The sequence below is a fragment of the Phyllobates terribilis genome, unplaced genomic scaffold, assembly GCF_046119375.1.
Source record: "Phyllobates terribilis strain yellow unplaced genomic scaffold, ASM4611937v1 Scaffold_5__5_contigs__length_657084704, whole genome shotgun sequence".
Taxonomy (NCBI): Eukaryota; Metazoa; Chordata; class Amphibia; order Anura; family Dendrobatidae; genus Phyllobates; species Phyllobates terribilis.
In genome coordinates this window covers 181,226,348-181,250,136 of record NW_027362765.1, presented here as the reverse complement: position 1 = coordinate 181,250,136, position 23,789 = coordinate 181,226,348, and the positions used below count along the sequence as shown (strand labels likewise).

Here is a 23,789-nt window from a genome sequence, read left to right as displayed (position 1 = left end):
AGTCCAGGGATTTCAACCCTGCATTCCACCTATGAAGCTTCTTTCATGTCTAAATGCATCGTACATGTGGCTATCAGTGTGAGCTCAGGGCCGGCTAGTAAAGGAGATTTTTACAGATGAGAAATGGCGCAGAAATTGATGCTCAGATGTTACAGGAAGCAGAATTTTACTTTCTCAGTGGCTCAAGTTTGGCTCACACTCTTGAGGGCACAATGCATGGTGGTTAGAGTAACTATAATCCTCATTGTCCTCACAAGGAAGTACCGTCGTTTAATGGTTGTAAGGAAACTTTAAATGGCAATAAAATAAAGGTGGTGGAATTTTTTACCGCAACTGAATCAAAGTCTTTCATCCATTGGTCAAGTACTCAGCTATGAGGCCTCAAATTACAGTCCCTTATGGCGATACTCCCACCAGTATGAAAGTTTATACCATGTCCAGGTACTCACTACAGCAATCTCTGGCTTCTCAACCACAGCCGTTCTTACTTCTTGCTTGGCCACTTCCAATGCCTTTCAGCCCTGAAAACAAGGAATTGACGCACAGCTATCTTATTGCCTGGCACCTATCAGCTCTCTGATGACCTCTCTGTCTTTTCTTCTCTTGATAACGACACCACTTAACAACTCCCTGACATGAGAAATGGCTACTCTAAATATAATCATAGGTCCCTCCCAAGAATCATTTCCGACTCATTCTTTGCCATTCCAGGCGCAGCCAATAACCTAAGTCACAGAAGTAAATCCAGCTCACCACTTGCAATTCCACACTTCTGGATAGCACCTGGGCAGGGTACAACATCCAATAGAGAAAGCAAAAAAATCCAGCTCACAGATAAAGTCCAAAAAAGTGCATTTTATTTTCCAAGGTATATGAAGCAAAGATTGTGCATTCACAAAAAAAGAGAATGCAGGCATCTTTCGACTCGTTTCGAGCGGCAAGCGCTCTTTGTCAAGGTAACCTAAGACCCCCTTTAGTTGTCATTACCGTGTCCCCACACACTAGAATTGAACATACAATCATTAATGTCACTTTTAAAGAGACAATCATCTAGTACAAAGAAAGATAACACATGGAACAGCAAAACATTATTTCCAAAGAACAGCTTGATGGAAAGTGCATAGCCCAGGAGAAGTTCTGTGTCCTTCATGTCCTCCGTGTAACCTGGTATAGCTCTTCCATCGAGACTGCCAATTGTTGTCACGTGCAAACAACACTACATGTGGCATGCAAAGCCCATAAATATTACAGTATAACATGGATACGGCATTTTCAGATAATGTTAATGTAAAATACGGCGCCTCAACGCTTAACTTGGGCACATGAGATAGGTGTCACCTATACAGGGGCCCAATGGCACCTTAAAAATAGCCGTCATCTTGTCTATTAAATTACATGTAATAGATTGAGCTAATAAATTTCGTAGCTCGCAATTACTGTAGAATTACTAGAGCGAAGGGCCATTCTATAGTGAGCGAATGGGGCCCATTTATCGTTCTTATATACAGGCCCTATGATATCTGCGTCTGCCTTAGTCTTATTCTGCTTGAAGGCAGGTGTTCTAAATGGAATAAAGAAAACAAGTGGATGATCTCAGCATCTGTGAGAAATGGGAAATTATTACTAGTCTCAAGCAAATCCTCATTTCTTCACTGCCTGTAAAGAGACAGCACGATACGAAAAAAAAGCTGAATAGACATAAAGAGATGGAGATTGAGCCTTCCAGGCAGAGGTGTGTTGGTAAATAGGAGGAGGGAGATAGAGACAAGCTGAAGAGAGTCAGGGGACCATGTGAGTTAGAAGGCAGGTACATGAAGGGGACAGCTCAATACGGGAGGGGGGAGAGAGAAACACAGATGGGAGGAGAGAGGGATAGAAAGAGAGAGACTCACACAAGGGAGGAGAGGGTGAGAGAGAGGCAGCGGGCACAATAAAAGAATGAATGTCAATGTGTGACTCTTCATGTCATTCATTACGCTCTGTCTAGCTGTGGAATTAGGACAAGATCTCTTAGAAGCTTCCTCTGGCTTGAGTGGGGCATTAGAGAGGAGGACAAGGGTGCCTTGTCTACTTTGTAGCATCTTCTCAATGCTGATGCAGCGTCTCGGAAGGATTATTGACAAGGAGAGAGCATCAAGGTGGTGGAAACATGCCTGTGATGAAAGGTCTGCTTGCTCCGCAGAATACTTTCTTGGATACCATCGCTACAAGATTTGATGGGACTCGTACGTACATGACATTTATTTATTACAACCGTGTACATGACTACCACTTACTGCAACTAAAAAATCTGTATATCTGCCATGTATTCACTACACTCACAATATTATACCATTTAGTAGCAGTTATAGTCGTATTATTTATTGCTTATTTATGCCCCTGGAATTTGGCATCTACTACAATTTCACACATTCTTGTATAGTCTATCGTATAATTTATTGTTATCATTCTTTTTTTTTTTTGTCTATTATTATGCAATGTAAAAAAAAGTTTAAAAAATGTTTGCAATATAGTATTCGCAGTAGAGTTGAGTGACTCATTAAAGAATTTCAATCTGTGTCAAGGTTCCAATATGTAAACCTTGTGAAACTTGGCAAATGGATGCTTTCTTCTTAATTTTATTGCTTAAATTAATCATTTGACCAATAATAGTAGCGATTTAGAGTTTCAGAAATACATCCGCTCCATAGAAGTTTTTTATAGGGGCGATAGTTTAGAAGATACCACCTTTGACATCCCAGTGCAGATCTTATCTCCATGCCATGGTCTTCCCTGGCTTGATATGCATACATTACATATTCTGGTGCAGGACCATGTGGATGCTTCACTGCTGGGGAAACCCACAATTTTCTGGCTCATCAAAAAGGAAGTGGGTCAGCTTTTGCTATTTTGTACCTCTTTTACATTACTGTGTATGGCTTGAATGAGATCATTATGAAGTCTTCTGCTAGTAACCACGGCCTGGGCAGATTGCCAGGTGATGAAGTTGTACAGTGTATGGTACATATTTTCCAATTATATTGGTATAGTTAAATGCAAATGAGGTCAGATGCCCAAGGTCAGTCTGTACTGGCATTGCCCATCCAGCTGAAAAAAGACAACACCTTAACCCATGAAGCTCCTGTAGATCCGTCACCAGAATGATGGAAGTAATAAGGCATTGGCTTGCTGATTTCTTAATTTATAGTATTGTTATTTCATTGAGATGTTGGCAATGAAAGTGACCAATGGACTGTATTGAAATAAGAGGAGGTTGCTTCTCTCAGCGCAGAGACGAGAGGGTTAATATTAGGGATGGTGGTTAGGTGTGAGCAAAGGAGATGGGTCTTTTGTTCTGCGGGATGGGAACGCCAGAGTACGCTGTCAAGCAGATGGCATAGTGTTCGTTTATAACATACGCTTCATCACACAGCTTGCAATCTGTAGATCTGCATTACTGCAATGTATTTCCAGTGATAGACATGGTGCATGAAAATCCACAGGGGATAATTATTTCTAATTGATGGGATCCCGTGAAAGTCTAAAAGCTCAATCTATTTCTATTAAAAGGGGTCCCAGAGCCATGAAAGTATGCAAAGATCAATATATTTCTCACAGCGTGAAATCACTCACTGGAGATATTCTGATAAATCAGTGATGGCATCGTAGCCCATCCAAACCTGCAGACTAGATGCCCCGTCTATAAAATATGCCACAAAATCAAAACATCAGAAATTCAAGTCCTTGTGACATCGTCTTCTGTCAAGTTCATGAACTCCGTTTCTAATCTTTATGTTTCCTAGAAAGTTGAGAGGTAATATGGCTGCCATCCCCACGGGGCTTGTCACCCAGCTTTCCAAAACTCCTGATTGCCATATAATCCTTTTTATGCATCAGAGCATAACTATGAACGGGCAAGGCTGGTGTGTGCCAGGAGGCTGCCAATAAGCTAAACTGCTATGCCCATTAGATAAAGAGTGAGGACAGAGGAACTGAATCCTTGCCCTAGGTGAAGGAAAGCCTTGCTATGATTCCGCATGTCTGGAGATACCTGTCTGAGCACTGAAACAATGCGCCATCCTACCCCATTTCCTACACTGCATACTTGAACTGCGTTCCACCAATGAATTAAGTGGTGATTATTTGCTATGCCATATTATGCTGTGACTTACTATGTTATGCCACGTCTTCCTAAACAGTAAATTTGGGCTATTTGGCGTGGCCCTGAATGTTGGAAGTGGTTACGAATTACTTCTTGACTGTAGTTGGTATATTGGGCTAGCACAAGGAGTGATCTTCTGGTTAAGATGGTGAACCTACACCTGTAATGAGTTATACAAGTGCCTGTACTGAGTGAGCCGCGCTGCGAACTGGATTAAGTGGGTTACGATGAGCCCTAAACTAATATTCTGTATCTGCTGCTGGCGTCTGCAGTGAGTTATACTGAGAACTGTACTTAGAGACTTTTACTATTGCTACTAGCCTTTTAGTGTAACCACCAAGCCCTGTACCATTAAGCTGTTGTGCAACTACCAAGCTCTGTGCCACAATACCGTGTGCAACTAACAAGTTTTTACGCTCATTGAGATACTGTAACTGCTACGCTAGTTGCCTCAAATTGAATAAACCAGTGTTCTGCTCAAAGGGAACTCGTCACGCTGTACATGCTGTCCCATCTGTGGACAGCATGGTATAGATAGAGAATGATAACCTGAGCATAATGATACTGTATACAGGTTTGTTGGAAAAGCTTCAGTATAACTTGTATTTTATTTATTGAAATTGTGTCAAGAGACCCTTCTCAATGCATAGGAGTCCAGTGGGCGGTCCTATTCAGTGATTTACAGTCTTTCCCTTTATGACAATGCATGCAGCGATAACGATCGATCACTGAGCAGGAACTAATAAAATACAAGTAATACTGAAAGATTTCCCACAAAGATGTATATCAATCTGATCAGCTCATCCTGCTATATAACATCCTGTCTGCAGGTATCAATTTCAACATAAACCTACTGTCTCCATGTCAATCACTATGCCATCCTCAAGTGTGGTACTAAAATAATGGTTGTAGAGTAGACCACCCAAAAAAAATGATCCCTGTAGATACAATAAAAGATTTTCTATTCGGTCTAGAAAAGTTGGGACAACCTATGTGGGAACATGCACTGTGGGGTCCTGGGTTTAAATCCCACCGAGGACAACATCTGCAAGGAGTTTGTATGTTCTCCCTGTGTTTGTGTGGGTTTTTCCTCCGGGTTCTCCGGTTTCCTCCAACATTCCAAAGACATACTGATAGGGAATCTAGATTGTGAGCCCCAATGGGGACAGTGATGTTAATGTCTGTAAAGTGCTGTGGAATTAATGGCGCTATATATAAGTGAGTAAAATGAACAAATAAATCATTGTCAAAAGTACATTCTTTGCCTTTGGCATGTTCTTCTAGTTACGTGATTGGCTTATCCTCAAATTAACTGTTGGAAGTTATTTTTGTAGCCATAGAACATGTTTAAGTAGTTTTGCTTATACCTTATACCAGTAGGTGTGGCCAAGTTTTGGAAGTGACTTCCTGACCTGTTTGTAGCCATGTTGTAGCCATTCATGTAAGTTACATAGCCCTAATGGCCTCTAGTTGAAGAGAAATTATCACCTACATTTTTTCACTGATTAAAGACAGCATATGGTAACATTTTTTATTTTTCTACTTTGTTTTTGTGTTCTGATTGTAGATTTTTTAAATTCTGTGCACAATTGTGGGAGGTGGGGGTTATCATCTTGCCTAAGTTGCTGTTATTAGCATCCAGAAGCTTTATAGCAGCTATGGACAGTTAACAGGAGATGAACATTGACTTCTATGTGAGAGTTTTCTAGGCATGTTGTGATATGAACAGAAGTGAGTGTGCAGAGAGGGGCAGGAGGTGAGCTGTGATCATCACCTATTGGAAATGGTGGATGCTGCTTTTTCTATATGTAGACCTCTTTCACTCATCAGTATTCATAAGTCAAATCCAGGACTTAAACAGCAAAAACTATAATGTTTTTATTTCCCCATTGATCAGCTTTTCCCAGTGTCGGTGGTGGCTGGAACGGCTCAGTTGCGGAGCTGGAGAGCACAGCTCCATTGACTGTATAGTGGCCATGGCTGAGTACTGCACATCCGCCCCCTACTTGAATCAATAGGAGGTGGATGTGCAGTACCCGGCCACTGGTACACATTGTGCAGCTCAGCAACTGAGCAGTTCCAGCCGCCGCCAACACCGGGAACAGATAATTGGCGGAGGTGACGGGTGTCGCACCCCCACCGATCAGACATTGATGACCTATCCTAAGGATAGGCCATCAATGTTAAAGTCCCGAACAACCTCTTTAAGTGTCAGCCTATTATTAAGCCCAATGGCGAGAGTAAAAACTACAAGATTCCAGGATCTTTTTTTAAATTAGACAGTAACATGGATGCAAAAATACATAAAATTACTAAACATTCTAAATACATTGCACTTAAAAAAATTAGACTTAAACTATAGGTGATTTTCTGATGACACATTCCCTGTAATAGGGAGATAGCCACAACTTTTCATTTCATTTTATTTCTGAAAAATCAATTGCTTTTCTGACACGCATTTATTTTTATGTAGAAAATGTCAACCTGGAAAGTGATGTCACTTCTTACAGAGTGTAACTATGATGATTAAGTCTCCTTCATTCTGGTCATTTAAGGAAAATTTCAGCAATTTCCATCTAAATATGTGATATGGAGAAAGCTGTAAAGCAGCGAGGGCCTCAGGTGGACATTACAGCCATTAATATTGTATGAGAAGAATACAGAAGGTGACGGCTGCTCCATTTAATAACAATAATAAAAAAATACGGTAATGATACGTCCATTCTTGATTTCTGCCTCCCGTCATTACCATATTACGAATGTTACAGTGAGCGAGGACTAAGGATCAGACTAGGACTACGGCAGTCTTGTCCCTGCAGACATTGCCTTTGTTTGTTGGTCTCCGTGGAGCCAGCTGCCGGCAATGCCTTGTTTTTGTGTTCATTCAATATCCTAGGGGGACAGTGACACACCTAGTATAGAAGGACCTGGGGAATTTTCCGCTTCTAACCATCTATTTTATTTTCATGGCAGCATGTGGATGTCAATATAATGACTTCATACATTACAGAGAGGACAATCTTCTGTGAGAAGTATATAGCCGCCCTTGGAGAGAAAAGCCTAGACAATGTCTGTGGAAGAAGTATCTCAGTATGCTGCGCACTATGAGTCCCAGCATACCACACATTGTTTACATTTTTTTCTATGGTTTTGGAAACTCAGATGGTTGGAAGACAATGAATGAATTATTATAAATCAATGACAGTAACAGAAATCTCTGAGCTGTGTTAAAAGGATTTAGGGTCTATATAGAGTCCATTTATTTTGGAAATGAGAAGTGGTCTGAGATCACAGACTTAAAGGGAATTTGTCACATTGAAAATAGTATCTGTTCTTCAGGCAGGATGTTCTAGAGCACAAGGAGCTGATCAGATTTATATACTTTTTTTATGAGAAAAGTTTCAGTATAACTTGTATTTTATTCATTGAAATCTATGGTATTTGTATACAATATGAGTCAAGTGGGCGTTCCTACTTAGTGATTGGCAGTTTTCCCTGTATGATGGTGCATGCAAAGATATCTGTAAATCACTGAATAGGAACGCTCACTGGTCTTTTAAGTATATAAATAGTAGGGATTTTAATTAATAAAATTCAAGTAAGGGTAGGTTCTCACGACCGATGTCTCCAAGTATAAAACGGTCCAAGTATTCGGAGTTTGATCAGAGTGGCATCAGTTTTTCTTGGACTTGGGGAAAAAAAAACAAAACACTGTGTCAGTCCGTAAAAATTGGACCACACTTGAATGTCATCCGCGTGGGGTTCGATTTTTTTTTCACAGACCCATAGACACTGGGTCATCTGACACTTAGACATGTCTCCCATTTTTTCTGCCAATCACTCTGTCATGTGCACAGCCCCATAGAATATCATAGGTACGAGTGCTATCCGTGAAAACCACAGATAGCTCTCGTACGAGAATATCGGTGGTGTACACGAGCTCTTAGAGTAGGGTCCGACAACCATTTTCTCCACATCCGAGAAAAATGACCCGATTATTCTGATCAGAGTTTCATCAGAGGTACATCAGTTTTTCTTGGACTTGGATAGAAAATCGGTCATGTGCACAAGCCCTAATAGTCAGTTTTTTTCCAACAAACCTATAGAGTATATCATTCTGCTCACCTTTTCCTTCTATATACCATGCCGTTTACAAATCGGGCTGCACGTACAACGTGACAATTTCTAGTAATCTAATGTTGTCTTCTCATATTTATGTAGGGGGTAACAAAGCATTTAAAGGGTTTCCCCTTGAAATGGTTATTTAAACACTTTCAGGTTTTATAGGCTCATTTTTGTCATTTTATACTCTGTTCACATGTCCGCTCAGACAGTCCGTTTTGTCTGTTTTGTTTGGTAACAGACAAATAGAATAAGTGACCCATTGCATTTTTAGGCTATAGGAGCCCCATTGATTACTAAGGGGACCATTCGGTGTCTGTTTTTAACACAGAAAAAAAGGCTGCGTGAAGACCTTTTATTTCAGTTATAAAAAATGGAACCTGGATGGGCCCCATAAGAATCATTGGAGCCCCTCTACTTTGGTTTGTATAACTGATGCAACGGATCGCTTATTCTATTTCTCTGTTTACGAATTGGGTCAGCCATGCAGATCGCCCAAACAGACATATGAACAGAGCCTTATTGTTTTTGTTAACTGTTAGATCCTCCCCATTAGCATAATAGAGGCGCTAATTTTCAATAGTGAGAAGCATCAGTATGAGGTGGGTTGGTCCCCCCAAACCAAATCATTTTAGTGGGGCCCATCCTATATATACACTGCACGTACACTTTTAAATAAATTGCAAACTTTATTGTTCCCATTACAATTCACAGGTCATATAATATATAGTTATTTTGTGAACCAACACATAAAAAATATTCCAAGGAGGAAAGTAGTTGGCTCAAAGTCAGCTTTAAAAAGTGATCCTTCTGTCATAGATAAAATTTAAAATCCATACAGACCTCTCCAAGGAGGGGACATGTCCCCCTCATATTGAACATATGGGAAGAGAGAAAGAACTATCACTTCAACCTCTATTGAAGTAGAACTCCACATTCAACATATGGGATTAATTATAGTTGCAAAGAGAAAAACTAATTATAACAAGGGAAGACCAAGAGAGCTAACAATTCAACCTCCAATGGAGTAGAGGCCTCCTGCAGTGACCAGATAATTACAGCAGGGAGATTTGCTGGGAAGAAGACAACAAGTCTGAGATCTGTTTACGCAGAAGCAGAGAAGTAGCTTTCCAATGGATAGGGCTTCCTATGATCAAAGAATCTTCTCAGACGTTTTAGAGCCACTGGTCAGTTATGAATATTGGGGTTTGCATTCAGGGGAGATATATTTTTGGCATCGTAGCGTAGGGACGAGCATAACACATTCACTCACATCACTATAAGGCCATTCTAACCCCTCCAACTTAATAACGGTCCTCTGAATGGTGTTATGAAGGCCATGTTTCATCTCTATAGACAGATAAAATCTCAGTAAGAAAGATGAATACAATATTTACCGCCTGGGACCTCCAAGGGTGAAAATATCCTTTAAGTTGGGGATCTCATGGAATTCTGAAAGATCTAGCACATCCCACAACCAGCCCCCATGTGAGCTCATCAAGGAGGGAATGTGGGCGTAGCATTGAGCTAATAAAAATGAACTTTAGGTCTCTGTTTTTATTCATTCTGGAAGACATACGTTTGCTGTGAGTGTTCCATTTTCTCAGAGTGCTTCCCCCATAAAGATAAGAGCCATTCCTGCAACATCAAGTTTAGTAATTCTCTTTCTTTATTTCTTTTTATGTTATGTAATTGTATATATCGTATTGTTTTGTTCCCATTTTGTATCATCTTTGTATATTTTTATAAACACTGCCTATCTTTCTAGATTAAATATATAAAATGTAATAGCTCTGTTCCTCTTGCTCTGTAAACCGCACCCCTGAAGCCATACGCTACATGTAATGGGTATCCAAGCAGCCTGTATAAACGATTGTTGGTGGCAGCTAGTAGTGATTCCTTTTTTGTGTTATTGTGTAGCTGGCAGGGACTGTATCGGGGTATATACACTGCTCAAAAAAATAAAGGGAACACTGAAACAACAGAATATAACTCCAAGTAAATCAAACTTCTGTGAAATCAAACTGTCCACTTAGGAAGCAACACTGATTGACAATCAATTTCACATGCTGTTGTGCAAATGGAATAGACAATAGAGGGAAATTATTGGCAATTATCAAGACACACTCAATAAAGGAGTGGTTCTGCAGGTGGGGACCACAGACCACATCTCAGTACCAATGCTTTCTGGCTGATGTTTTGGCCACTTTTGAATGTTGGTTGTGCTTTCACACTCGTGGTAGTTTGAGACGGACTCTACAACCCACAGAAGTTGCTCAGGTAGTGCAGCTCAGCCAGGATGGCACATCAATGCGAGCTGTGGCAAGAAGGTTTGCTGTGTCTGCCAGCTTTAGTGTCCAGAGGCTGGAGGCGCTACCAGGAGGCAGGCCAGTACACCAGGAGATGTGGAGGGGGCCGTAGGAGGGCAACAACCCAGCAGCAGGACCGCTACCTCCGCCTTTGTGCAAGGAGGAACGGGAGGAGCACTGCCAGAGCCCTGCAAAATGACCTCCAGCAGGCCACAAATGTGCATGTGTCTGCACAAACAGTTAGAAACCGACTCCATGAGGGTGGTATGAGGGCCCGACGTCCACAGATGGGGGTTGTGCTCACAGCCCAACACCATGCATTTGCCACAGAACACCAGGATTGGCAAAGTCGCCACTGGCGCCCTGTGCTCTTCACAGATGAAAGCAGGTTCACACTGAGCACATGTGACAGATGTGACAGAGTCTAGAGATGCCGTGGAGAGCGATCTGCCTTCAACATCCTTCAGCATGACCCGTTTGGCAATGGGTCAGTAATGGTGTGGGGTGGCATTTCTTTGGAGGGCCGCACAGCCCTCCATGTGCTCGCCAGAGGTAGCCTGACTGCCATTAGGTACCGAGGTGAGATCCTCAGACCCCTTGTGAGACCATATGCTGGTGCAGTTGGCCCTGGATTCCTCCTAATGCAGGACAATGCCAGACCTCATGTGGCTGGAGTGTGTCATTAGTTCCTGCAAGATGAAGGCATTGAAGCTATGGACTGGCCCGCACGCTCCCCAGACCTGAATCCGATTGAGCATCATGTCTCGCTCCATCCACCAATGTCACGTTGCACCACAGACAGTCCAGGAGTTGGCAGATGGTTTAGTCCAGGTCTGGGAGGAGATCCCACAGGAGACCATCCGCAACCTCATCAGGAGCATGCCCAGGCGTTGTAGGGAGGTCATAAAGGCACGTGGAGGCCACACACAACACTGAGCCTCAATTTGACTTGTTTTAAGGACATTACATCAAAGTTGGATCAGCCTGTAGTATGTGTTTCCACTTTAATTTTGGGGGTGACTCCAAATCCAGGCCTCCATTGGTTAATAAATTTGATTTCCATTGATGATTTTTGTGTGATTTTGTACAGAACAAAGTATTCAATGAGAATATTTCATTCATTCAGATCTAGGATGTGGTATTTGAGTGTTCCCTTTATTTTCTTGAGCAGTGTATATACATTCCATGCATTGGAATCAGAGGTGTATATATACTGACAAGCAAAAGGGTAACAATGTTGTCAACTTTTGACTTTCAGCCTCCATATCTCACCATGACTACAGTCATTTTATAGACAATCATCTTGACTATCTCATACCTACCTACCTTGACTTGCAACTATTTAGCATATGATTAGTTATGCAGATTCTTGTCATGTCACTGCATTGTTACGGTTTTGCTCCTGGTGGTGGAAAAATCTTTTTCTTCCTGTATAGTACAAAATACAACCTGGTCTCACAATGCCTAATAGCTCAGTGTGTTATTAGGATAATTCCCAAGTGAAAGGTCACTGGTTCAAATTGAGGAGCAGCCATGAAGATTTCCCTAGAAAAGAGAAACAGCATCATCCAGCTCTTGGCCAAGAAAATTGCCATACTGCATCATGGGAGTGCCATGACAGTTGGAAGAATGTGAAATCAAGTATTTCCATCCATTCAAAAGCCAAGAGGAGGACATCCAAGCAAAATATCGGAGTCAACAAGTCGGCTCATCACAAGGTTTATCAGTTCTGGGGCGACAAACATAGCAGTGGAGGTGGACCGTATGCTTCATAATAGTGAGATCACAGACGTCCATGCAAGCACCGTGCTACGCACGTTACACAAGTCTGGAATGGTGGCCTGAAAAAAGGTGAAGAAGCCTCAACTTCAATATCGTCATAAGAAGTGTTGGCTCGAGTTTGCAAAAATGTACGAAAAGTGGAAACGGGTGATTTAGCACGATAAGACAATAAACTAGGCTCTGATGGGTGCAAATGGGCCTGGAAGAAACAAAGGAAAAACGGGCTAACAGATCGAAAAATTGAAAGAACTGTCAAGTTTGGTGGAGGAAGCCTGATGATATGGGGTCGTTTCAAAGCCAAAGGCGTTGGATACTTGACCAGGATCGATAGTGGTCTCAATGCTGAGCTGTATATGAGTATCCTACAATACACTTTACTTTGTACACTCGAGTCCTATGGGTATGAAAAGGATGACAGTGTTTTAGCAGGACAACAGGACAACCACACTTGTGGGTTGAATTGAAGAAAAGCTGTATACATACCCACGTGAGTCAACAAGTATGCACCAACTTTGGGAACGTGTAGAAGAGACCTGGGATCAGATTTTAGTTGAGACATGTTTGAATCTGATCGAGAGCATGCCCAGAAGGATTGAGACAGTGTTGAATGCCAAAAGTGGATTTACAAAATAAAAATAAAAATTTAGATTTTAGGAGGAAAACAGTAACAATGCAATGACATGATGAGAATCTGCATAACTAATCATATGCTAAATAGTCAAATTTACGTATGAGATAGCCAAGATGATTGTCTATAAAAAATTATGGTAGTCTCATGTTGGAAGCAGTAGTGGATGGTGAGATATGGAGCCATTGTTACCCTTTTGCTCATCAGTGTACCATTCGCTCACTGTGAGTTCCCCAATAACCGGCCTAGTAGTGGAAGCATCCGGGGCCTTGTCCATAATTCTTCAGCCATTTGCGTAATTCTACTGATGATTGGAGGCAGCGGAGTTATGTCTCCTTGACAACTGGTGGCAGTGGTGGGACCTGTGGGACCTCTCCAGTGTCATCTGTAACATAGAAGTAACATTGGTGGGATCTATGCGACCCCCGGCTACGTGACACCTTCTGATGGACTTTGGGGTGAGTACAGGATCTTATACCGTAGAACTGACCTAGGGTAATTCAACCCCAATAGTGAGACATAAGAACAAAAGTAAGATGTATGTTATGTTGTTTAAGCAATATTAATACTAGGTTATTTTCAAGTTGACCGTACACTTTAGATATCTGCCGGCCAAACAGTTGTTCAGACAATAGCAATCCTCTTGACCTCCCCATATACATACATGCTGGGCTTGGCTGAGTGTGCACTTTTTCTGAATGGCAAGGGGAGTAAGTTGCTGCCAGACACCTCTGGCGGTACCTTATCTTCCATAAGAACAAAAGGATTGGGTATATTGCAATCCAACTGCCCTATCCTGCTTGTCCACATCATCTTCTTTAGGAGATTGGCAAAACACCATGGTACACATTACCACTGAATGCTGCTATTCATCTAATCGATTGTGTATAACCAGCTTTAAAAAGTGCCCCAATAATTGGCTTATCTCAGCATGTCTCACTGGCAGTATTCATAACCAGCTGGCAGGTAAATAAAGTGTTATACAGTTCACATTGGAATCAGGGGTGGATTAAGGATAGCCAGGGCCCCGGGCAGTTGAGACTGCATGGGCCCCTCCACCACCCCACGTGACGAGTCAGGGTTCACCATATACCTGAAACATTATTTCTGAAAAAAATAGCTGCTGGGTGAAACTATAACATAAAAAACATCCATTAATCTAAAATTTACCTTCACTTAAACAAATACTTTAAGCCATAGTATTGAACAGACCAACTTTAATATGTAAACAAGTCTCTACGAGTGGTGACAGTTTCCACACGTACCGGAAACTGTCTATGGTCTGCGCACATGTCAGTGTGTTTCCATGGACCGTGTGTTCGTGTGCTCCACACGGAGACATGTCTGTTTTTTTGCAGATACACGGTATACAAAACTGTCTCACACTGAACACACACGGATGACATCCGTTTGTCATCAGTGTGACACGTACCGGTGCCTGGGAATCAGCGGTACAGTTAGCGCTGTCCCCAAGCGCCGGGGGCTGAACACTGCCCTCATCATGGATCCCTGCTGGCGCTGCGATCAGCACAGGCAGGGACAATAGCGAGAGTAGTAGTCTGCTCCCGCTGTGTCCACGCCTGCAAAAATAAGATTAAAATAATAAAATCCATGTACTCACCTCTCCTAGGTGTCCCCTGCTGTAATCCATGCGACCGCTGCTGCCGAGGAGTCGGAGAAAATGAGCCTCTCCGTAGCTGCGCTCTGTGAGTGACAGGACACTGCTCCTGAGTGCAACTCCGGAGCCGCTCATGGAGCGGCTCATTTTCATTGGCTCCTGTGTCAGCAGTCAGGATTACAGCGTGGGACACTTAGGAAAGGTGAGTATATGGATTTTATTATTTTAATCTTATTTATACACAGGGACACTGCAGGAGCAGACTACTACTACCCTCATCATTGTCCCTTGCTCGCGCTGATCGCAGCACTAGCAAGGAATCGTGATCACCAGCTCCTCCTCTGCTCTATTGGCTTCAAGGACACTGTTCTCCCCTTGTTCTCCTCCTATTTCTCTGGCCGCTCCTTCTCTGTGTCTTTTGCCGGCTCCTCCTCCTCTCTCCTTCCCCTTACTGTCGGTGTTCCTCAAGGATCAGTCCTAGGCCCCCTTCTTTTCTCCTTATACACCGCTGCCATTGGACAAACAATCAGCAGATTCGGTTTTCAGTACCATCTCTATGCTGATGACTCCCAATTATACACCTCTTCTCCGGACATCACCCCTGCATTACTACAAAAGACCAGTGATTGTCTTTCTGCTCTGTTTAACATTATGTCCTCCCTCTGCCTAAAACTGAATCTGTCAAAAACTGAACTACTCGTATTTCCTCCCTCCACTAACCTACCTGTGCCCGATATTGCCATTTCCATTTGTGGCTCAACCATTACTCCCCAGCAACAAGCCCGCTGTCTTGGGGTAATTTTTGACTCAGATCTTTCCTTCACTCCTCACATCAAATCACTCGCTCGTTCATGTCATCTACACCTCAAAAACATCTCAAGAATCAGGACTTTTCTCACCTTTGACTCGGCAAAAACTCTTACTGTAGCTCTTACTCATTCTTGTCTCGATTATTGCAACTCTCTACTAATCGGTCTCCCACTTAGTAAAATCTCCTGTCTCCAATCCATCCTTAGCGCTGCAGCCAGGATCATATTCCTCGCCAACCGCTACACCGAGGCCCTGTGCCAGTCATTGCATTGGTTGCCCATTCAATACTGAGTTCAATATAAACTTAACATGCTTACCCACAAAGCACTCCATCCTTCAGCACCCCCCTACATCTCCTCCCTTGTCTCAGTCTACCACCCTACAAGTGCCCTCTGTTCTGCCAATGACTTAAAACTAAAATCCTCCATAATCCGAACTCCCCACTCCCGTCTCCAAGATTTCTCGCGTGCTGCGCCTATTCTTTGGAATGCACTACCCAGGACAGTTTGATTATTTCCCAAACCCACAGTTTCAAGCGGACCCTAAAAATCCATTTCTTTAGACTGGCGTATCACCTCAACACACTTATCTATCGGTCCCAGTTTTGGCCCATATTAAAATCTTCTTCAATTGCAGATTCATACCAATCATGCACTTAATAGCCTCTGTCAGGACTGCACACATACTGGCAGGCGACCAGTCCATGTATTATTATTTATCCTATTTAGTATATCAAGGCTGCATTATACAATATATGTACATTCTACCTTTTGTGTCTCCCCCATTTCCTCATAGACTGTAAGCTTGTGAGCAGGGCCCTCACTCCTTTCGACATGAGATATGCTTATTCTGTATTGTCTGTATAAGTCCCCCCTAAAATTGTAAAGTGCTGCGGAATATGTTGGCGCTATAAAAATAAAAATTATTATTATTATTATGAGGGCAGCTTGCCCTGCACCTGCGCTTGGGAACAGCGCTAACTGTACCTCTATTCCTAGGCGCCGGTCCTGATGTGGCAAATGGTTGCCACACGGGACACGGATATTTCCGGTACCGGTTTTTCCAGTACCGGAAATAGCCGGACATGTGAAACCAGCCTAATGCCATGTAATCTCACCCGGGTGAGGTGAGTTTACGCGGGTTTACAAGAAGCAGCATGGCTGCATGTGAATTTCTGTGGCAAAGACCAGGGTCTTCAGTGTATGACCAATAGCATGTCATTAGATGCGGTAAATCTGCATGTAACTAAACACAAGTGCTGTAATTACAATGCAGCGTTTTGGATGCAGTGGAAATACGCTGCATTCAAAATGCTACCATTCCTGATTGTGGGCATGTACAAGCAGAATTTGCAGTGGCGCTCTGTATCTAAGGGCAAGGAGCCTTTTATTGTGTAAAAAATGTGGAGATGGTAGTGGACTGAAACTACATGGGACCAATGCCCCGGCACAATATGCGCTGTCCACCTTGGAGATTTTGCTTGCATTGCATTATACATTTATACAAATAATGAAATACATGATGCAAGCAAAAATTCTAAGATGATGGGGGGGAGGGAGTAGACAGTGTGAAGGGGCATTTGTCTTTATGTAGTTTCAGTCCACTCCTCTCCCATCCCCAACATTATGTAGAAATTTGAAAAGTGACAATGGTCCCCTGCCCTTTTATACGAAGTGCTGCTGGCTGCCCACCCCATTCCACTGCCACAGACACTGTCTGAGACACACGATGATTTAAGCTAATGTTTGTCTGCGACAAGTGGCATTGGAACACTAGAAGGCAGCCAGCAAGCACTCTGTATAAAACGGCAGGGGACCATTATTGATAGATATACACAAAACACATACTTTTTAAACACATTTTGACACTGGAGCAGCAGGGCTCAGCAGGAGTCGAGGCAGCAGGCAAGCTCTGGGTCATGGTGCGTGGGGTAGGAGCAGGCGGCTCCTCTTCATGTCAGCCATTTCTTCTTTTTAATAGACCAGCGCCCGCGCTGTGTATGCTGGGCCCTCCCTGACGTCATGTGGCAGGGCGGTCCCAGCATCATGTTAACTGCCCGCCCTGGTGGATCTGCAGCCGGCCGGATGGGAGTGGCTGCGTGATGCAGCGTGTCTGTGAGTGGCTGCTTTGAAATTTGAGTCCTGCCCTGCCTGACGTCATGTCACATGACATCAGGCAGGGCAGGACCCAAATTTCAAAGCAGCCACTCACAGACACGCTGGCTGCATTACGCGGCCGCTCCCATCCGGCCACCGTAGCTGTATATTCACTAGCGCGGGCAGTTTAAATGATGTTGGGACCGCCCTGCCACATGACGTCAGGCAAAGCAGTCCCAACATCATTTAAACTGGCCGCACTAGTGAATATAATACAGCTACGGTGGCCGGATGGGAGCGGCTGCGTGATGCAGCCAGCGTGTCTGTGAGTGACTGCCCTGCCTGACGTCATGTGGCACTGGCAGGGCGGTAAAGCATGATTCAAGCTGCCTGCGGCTGCGGGCCCGCAGCAGTGGTGATCTGAACCTTCGGCCAGCGCGGCGGTGACAAAAAAAAAGATTGCGCATTATAATGGGAGCAATTCATGGGTCCCCCGGAGCCCCGGGATCCGGGCGGTAGCCCGAATTGCCCTCATTATAATCCGCCTATGGGAGATTGTAAAACACAGACATGATGAATTCTCACTGCGATTCTTCTGAGCCACTTTCCTCCCTGGTTAGTAAAGGGGGATTCTAAAATTATTTTTTTTAATGTAAATTAGACAAGCCCTCTAACGCGCCACTAAAGCGGTGCTTTAAAGGGCTTGTGAAGGAGTGATGCTTGTGAAGGAGTGGTGCTTCTAATCTAAGGTTCCTGACCCTAGTCTTATACTTACCCACCGATGTCTTTGACTCGCCCCCTGTGCCGTGGGGCACTCGGAACCGGACTTCAGGGCAATGTTGGGAGTAGTAGTGGTGACCCGGTTCCATGGCTCAGGGTGGTCAGACCAGTGGTAGTCTGCTATGTGCTGTAGGTAATGTCCGACTACGCCACCCGTGGATTGCGGTCAGGGCTAACCGCCGCTGCAGTGCAGACCGCTGGGGCTGATATAAATATGCAGCACTGAATAGTTCAACTCCCCACGGGAGGAGTATGGCCCCAGGGCAGAATATATAATGGATGATGGAGGGGATGATTCCGACCGCGATCGCCAGGAAACGGAGGCCTCTTAAACAGTTCAGGTAATATGACCCAGAAACAGGCCCGGCTAGGAGGGGAGCCTGGATGTCTGAGAGCAAGTGGGAGGCTGGCCCTGGTCAGGGTGAGGGTGTAGGCCTACCGTGCTCTCTGTGCTCCTTCTGGCTATTTCCCTCCTTGTAGTGTAACAGCCCACGTTCCCGAGCTCACCGTGTCCTCTCGCCCGTATGGCTTGCAACTTGGGTCCCTTTCTACTCCCGGCCTGGTACAGTTTTGCTGGTCCCTTCTGCTGTGGCTGAGCCTTCTGGCTTCTTATGCCAAGGAACATACAGTCCCCTGCGGACTGGTTATCTACTGCAGGACGTGGAATCCTCACAGCCTCAGACACCAAAGTCTGGTAGATTAGTCTCTCCGTCTGCCAGGACAGGCGCACTTCGCCTCTTGTCCCTGGCTCGTGGTTCTCCTACTGCCACACGTCATCTTAGGCTGCAACACAACCGTCTGTCCCTGCTCTGGGACACCTCTCTATCCAGAGACAGGTTGTCCAGTTCTCCCTAACCCTGCCCCCAGCTCTAGCTTTTATAGGGGCAGCCTGCTCCCCCTACTGGTCTGGGACAGGAGGTGCTGCATGCTAATGATCCTTGACTAGAGGACCTCCCCCTTGCTCTCAGACACAGCTTTATTATATTTGTGGCATCCAGGCCAGGGTGACACATCTTCACCTGTTATCAGCACCACTCCAGTCCCACGGTGCCATCTTGTGACCGCAACTTCTGACTGGCCAGAAGTCAGAAGTAACGGTCACAAGCTCTCAATGCAAGTCTATGAGAGTCAGAATGAGGCTTTCATAGACTTGCATTTAAAAGTGACTTCCTGCTCACCCAGCAAACACTGTAGTGATCCGACAGGTCACAAACTGCTGGAGACCAATGGGAGCAGTGGAGATAGAAGGTGAAGATGGCAGCCGGTAAGTATAAGACAGGGACCTTAGATTAGAAGCACTACTCCAGCGGTAGAATAAAAAAAACACGGAGTGGTGATTTATGGATGTTTTTCATGGCAATACATGGCTGAAGTAGGGCATCATTGGTATTCCCAATCTAGATAACAGCTCTTTACAAGATGCTAGGATACAGTAGAGAATATACAATCAATATGAGAGCTCAGCTCATAGCGTAGTACATTATGAAAAGAATATAATAACCTCTTCCTCATCCTCTCTTCCTTCACTCCAGAGAGATTAAGATGTGAAAGCAATGCAGGGAACATTTTTTTTTTTTTTTTAAAGACTAATCTCATGGACGGTTCCCCCTTCACTACATTAATGAAATGACTGAGCACTTATGAGGATGCCCTTTCCTAGCTGAATAATCAGTGTCTTGTTACATTACCCCTCTGGCTGTCATCTAAATGAAGCACAGACAAACACAACTTCATTATGGCATCCCAAACTGATTGATTGATTCCACTCGAGTTGTGAATATCGTTTTTTTGTCTTGGGTAAACACTGAGTAAGGATAACAAATAATCAGACACAATAACGGATGTCAAAGACGCAGCCAATCAATTGGACTTACTAGAAATTGAATTATGCATGATGGACTCACAATCACAAATGAATATTTGAAGTGTGCTACTGTAATGTAGCGTGGGGCGGTAGCCTTGGGCAAGGCACTCATCTGAGGTGCCCCCGCACGTTACACGAATGTGAGGGTCCTGGCTGGGTGTGTGGACTTGTACTGTGGGGGCGCTACGCCCGTGCAGGCTGCATGTAACCAATGTTGTATAACGCAACGGTCAAAATGTAAATTCCCAAAATGCAATAGAAACGCACAAGCTGCCACTAAATCAGTACAGCTTCAAAAGGAAGATATAGAACTAATGAATTAAAAGTATAATATTTTATTGAGGTATACACATAAAAAAATAACAAAAGTGTAAAAAGGTATTTTAAAAAAGCAGGAACCTTCAGATTCCCTACATCTGAGCTTACCCAAATGTGTGGTGATTGCACTTAGCCCAATGATTAAATATATAGGTATAACCCTGGAAATAATCACCATATGCAGTATAACCATTAAATCAATTGATAGCAAAGCTAGGTGTCATTGAATAGTATAAAGTGCCAGTGCATATAGAAACAAATTAATCCTAACTAATGCAAAAAAAAGTAATTACGAGGTAACCATAAACCAGGTGGTGTACATCAATATTTGCAAACAACAAAGCTGTCTCAAGATTCCTCTGTATATAGTGAATAGTAGGTTGAATTGTATAGGGAAAAGAGATAGTGGTATGCAAAGAGGTATAGGGATTATAGGCTTATACTCACACAAATGGGAGCTGGTAGGGAACCAACCCCGACGATGCCGTTTCGCAAGTGCTTCTTCAGAGGGGTCTTGAGACAGCTTTGTTGTATGCAAATATTGATGTACACCACCTGGTTTATGGTTACCTCATAATTTACTTTTTTTGCATTAGTTAGGATTAATTTGTTTCTATATGCACTGGCACTTTATACTATTCAATGACACCTAGCTTTGCTATCAATTGATTTAATGGTTATACTGCATATGGTGATTATTTCCAGGGTTATACTTATATATTTAATCATTGGGCTAAGTGCAATCACCACACATTTGGGTAAACTCAGATGTAGGGAATCTGAAGGTTCCTGCTTTTTTAAAATACTTTTTTACACTTTTGTTATTTTTTTATGTGTATACCTCAATAAAATATTATACTTTTAATTCATTAGTTCTATATCTTCCTTTTGAAGCTGCACTGATTTAGTGGCAGCTTGTGTGTTTCTATGTAACCAATGTTGCTGGTTTGCCAGGACCAGATGTTTCACAGTTAAATGAGGGAGACCACAATTCATAAATAAACTCTTTAATGAATGGCAACTTGATAAGGGTTATATACAAGCGAAGACGGGTATACAGTCTTATGGACATTTCCTCTACGACTCGAAGCATTTACCACAGTTTCCTTCCTTAGTAGTTTACTCAGGGGTGGATTAAGAGTAGCAAGGGCCCTGGGCAGCTTAGAAGGCGTGGGCCCCCCCCTACACACACCTGATGTATCACGTGACATGTCACATGATCCCTTTTGATAGATCATGTGATAGTTCACGTGAAATTAATTTGGCACAATATTAATATATTAATTATAATAATTTTTTTACATTAATTGTATGACTTAATATTGAGCACAATTAAGTATGCTGACAAACCCTATATAGAGTATGAGACCTACATACAATATGAGCTGCCACATAATCCTCCTATACACAGCGGGCCGCCGCACGTAGCCATCTATACAGAGCAGGAGGCTGCACCTAGCCATCTATACACAGCGGGAGGCCGCACAGCGTCATCTATACACAGCAGGAGGCCGCACGTAGCCATCTATACACAGCAGGGAGCCGCATGAAGCCATCTATACACAGCAGGAGGCCGCACGAAGCTCAGCTCCACCCACAGCTGCAAGAGACAGATCCAGCCCACTTTAAGTCCGTGCTGGGCCACAGATTCAGCTGCCACTCACTACATGATGCAAGCAAAATTTCTAAGATGATGGGGGGAGGGAGTAGACAGTGTGCAGGGGCATTTGTCTTTATATAGTTTCAGTCCACTCCTCTCCCATCCCCAACATTATGTACACATTTTAAAAATTACAATGATTCCCTGCCCTTTCATACAAAGTGCTGCTGGCTGCCCACCCCATTCCACTGCCACAGACACTGTCTGAGACACAAGAGACAAGATGATATAAGCTAATGCTTATAAGCTAATGCTTCAAGAAATCCCATGCCCCCTATGCGTCTCTGTGCTCCTGCGGCTCACCCACAGAGACGGACATGCGGCGTGTCTTCACAGACCACAGCATGTCAAATTCTCTCACGGAGACGCTAGTCTCCGCAAGAGAAATTCTATCAGTGCAAAGTATAGGATGCGGTGAATCCACATGTGTTCAATGAACACATGCAGATTCACCTGCGTGCAGCGCTTTGGACGCAGCATAAAGTACAACCCCTGGCAAAAATTATGGAATCACCAGGCTCGGAGGATGTTCATTGAGTTGTTTAATGTTGTTGAAAAAAAGCAGATCACAGACATGGTACAAAACTAAAGTAATTTCAAATGGCAACTTTAGCGCTTTAAGAAACACTAAAAGAAATAAAGATTAAAAATGTGGTACTCAGTAAGGGTAATTTTTTTCAGACCAAGCAGAGGGAAAAAATTATGGAATCACTCAATTCTGAGGAAAAAATTATGGAATCACCCTGTAAATTTTCATTTCCAAAACTAACACCTGCATCAAATTAGATCTGCTCGTTAGTCTGCATCTAAAAAGGAGTGATCACACCTTGGAGAGCTGTTGCACTAAGTGGACTGACATGAATCGTGGCTCCAACACGAGATATGTCAATTGAAACAAAGGAGAGGATTACTCATAAAAGAAGGTAAATCATCACGCAATGTTGAGAAAGATGTTGGTTGTTCACAGTCAACTGTGTCTAAAATCTGGACCAAATACAAACAACATGGGAGGGTTGTTAAAGGCAAACATACTGGTAGACCAAGGAAGATATCAAAGCGTCAAGACCGGAAACTTAAAGCAATATGTCTCCAAAACAGGAAATGCACAACAAAACAAATGAGGAACGAATGGGAGGAAACTGTAGTCAATGTCTGTGACCGAACTGTAAGAAACCGCCTAATGGAAATGGGATTTACATACAGAATAGCTAAACATAAGCCATCATTAACACCTAAACAGAAAAAACAAGGTTACAATGGGCTAAGGAAAAGCAATCGTGGACTGAGGATGACTGGATGAAAGTCATATTCAGTGATGAATCGTGAATCTGCATTGGGCAAGGTGATGATGCTGGAACTTTTGTTTGGTGCCGTTCCAATGAGATTTATAAAGATGACTGCATGAAGAGAACATGCAAATTTCCACAGTCATTGATGATATGGGGCTGCATGTCAGGTAAAGGCACTGGGGAGATGGCTGTCATTACATCTTCAATAAATGCCCAAGTTTACATTGATATTTTGGACAGTTTTCTTATCCCATCAGTTGAAAGGATGTTTGGGGATGATGACATCATTTTTGAAGATGATAATGCATCCTGCCATAGAGCAAAAACTGTGAAAACATTCCTTGAAAGGAGACACATAAGGTCAATGTCATG

General features: G+C 43.2%; 1 protein-coding gene across 1 annotated transcript in view; it reads left to right on the top strand.

The window, feature by feature from the left end:
* Nucleotides 1-1,685: 1,685 nt before the first annotated feature.
* Nucleotides 1,686-23,789, top strand: part of KCNH4 (potassium voltage-gated channel subfamily H member 4) — a 252,586-nt gene continuing 230,482 nt past the window's right edge. The window contains exon 1 of the mRNA XM_073683560.1: nucleotides 1,686-2,225. Within this exon, the coding sequence (XP_073539661.1) occupies nucleotides 2,150-2,225 (76 nt within the window). The 5' untranslated portion in view covers nucleotides 1,686-2,149. The remainder of the gene's footprint in view (nucleotides 2,226-23,789) is intronic.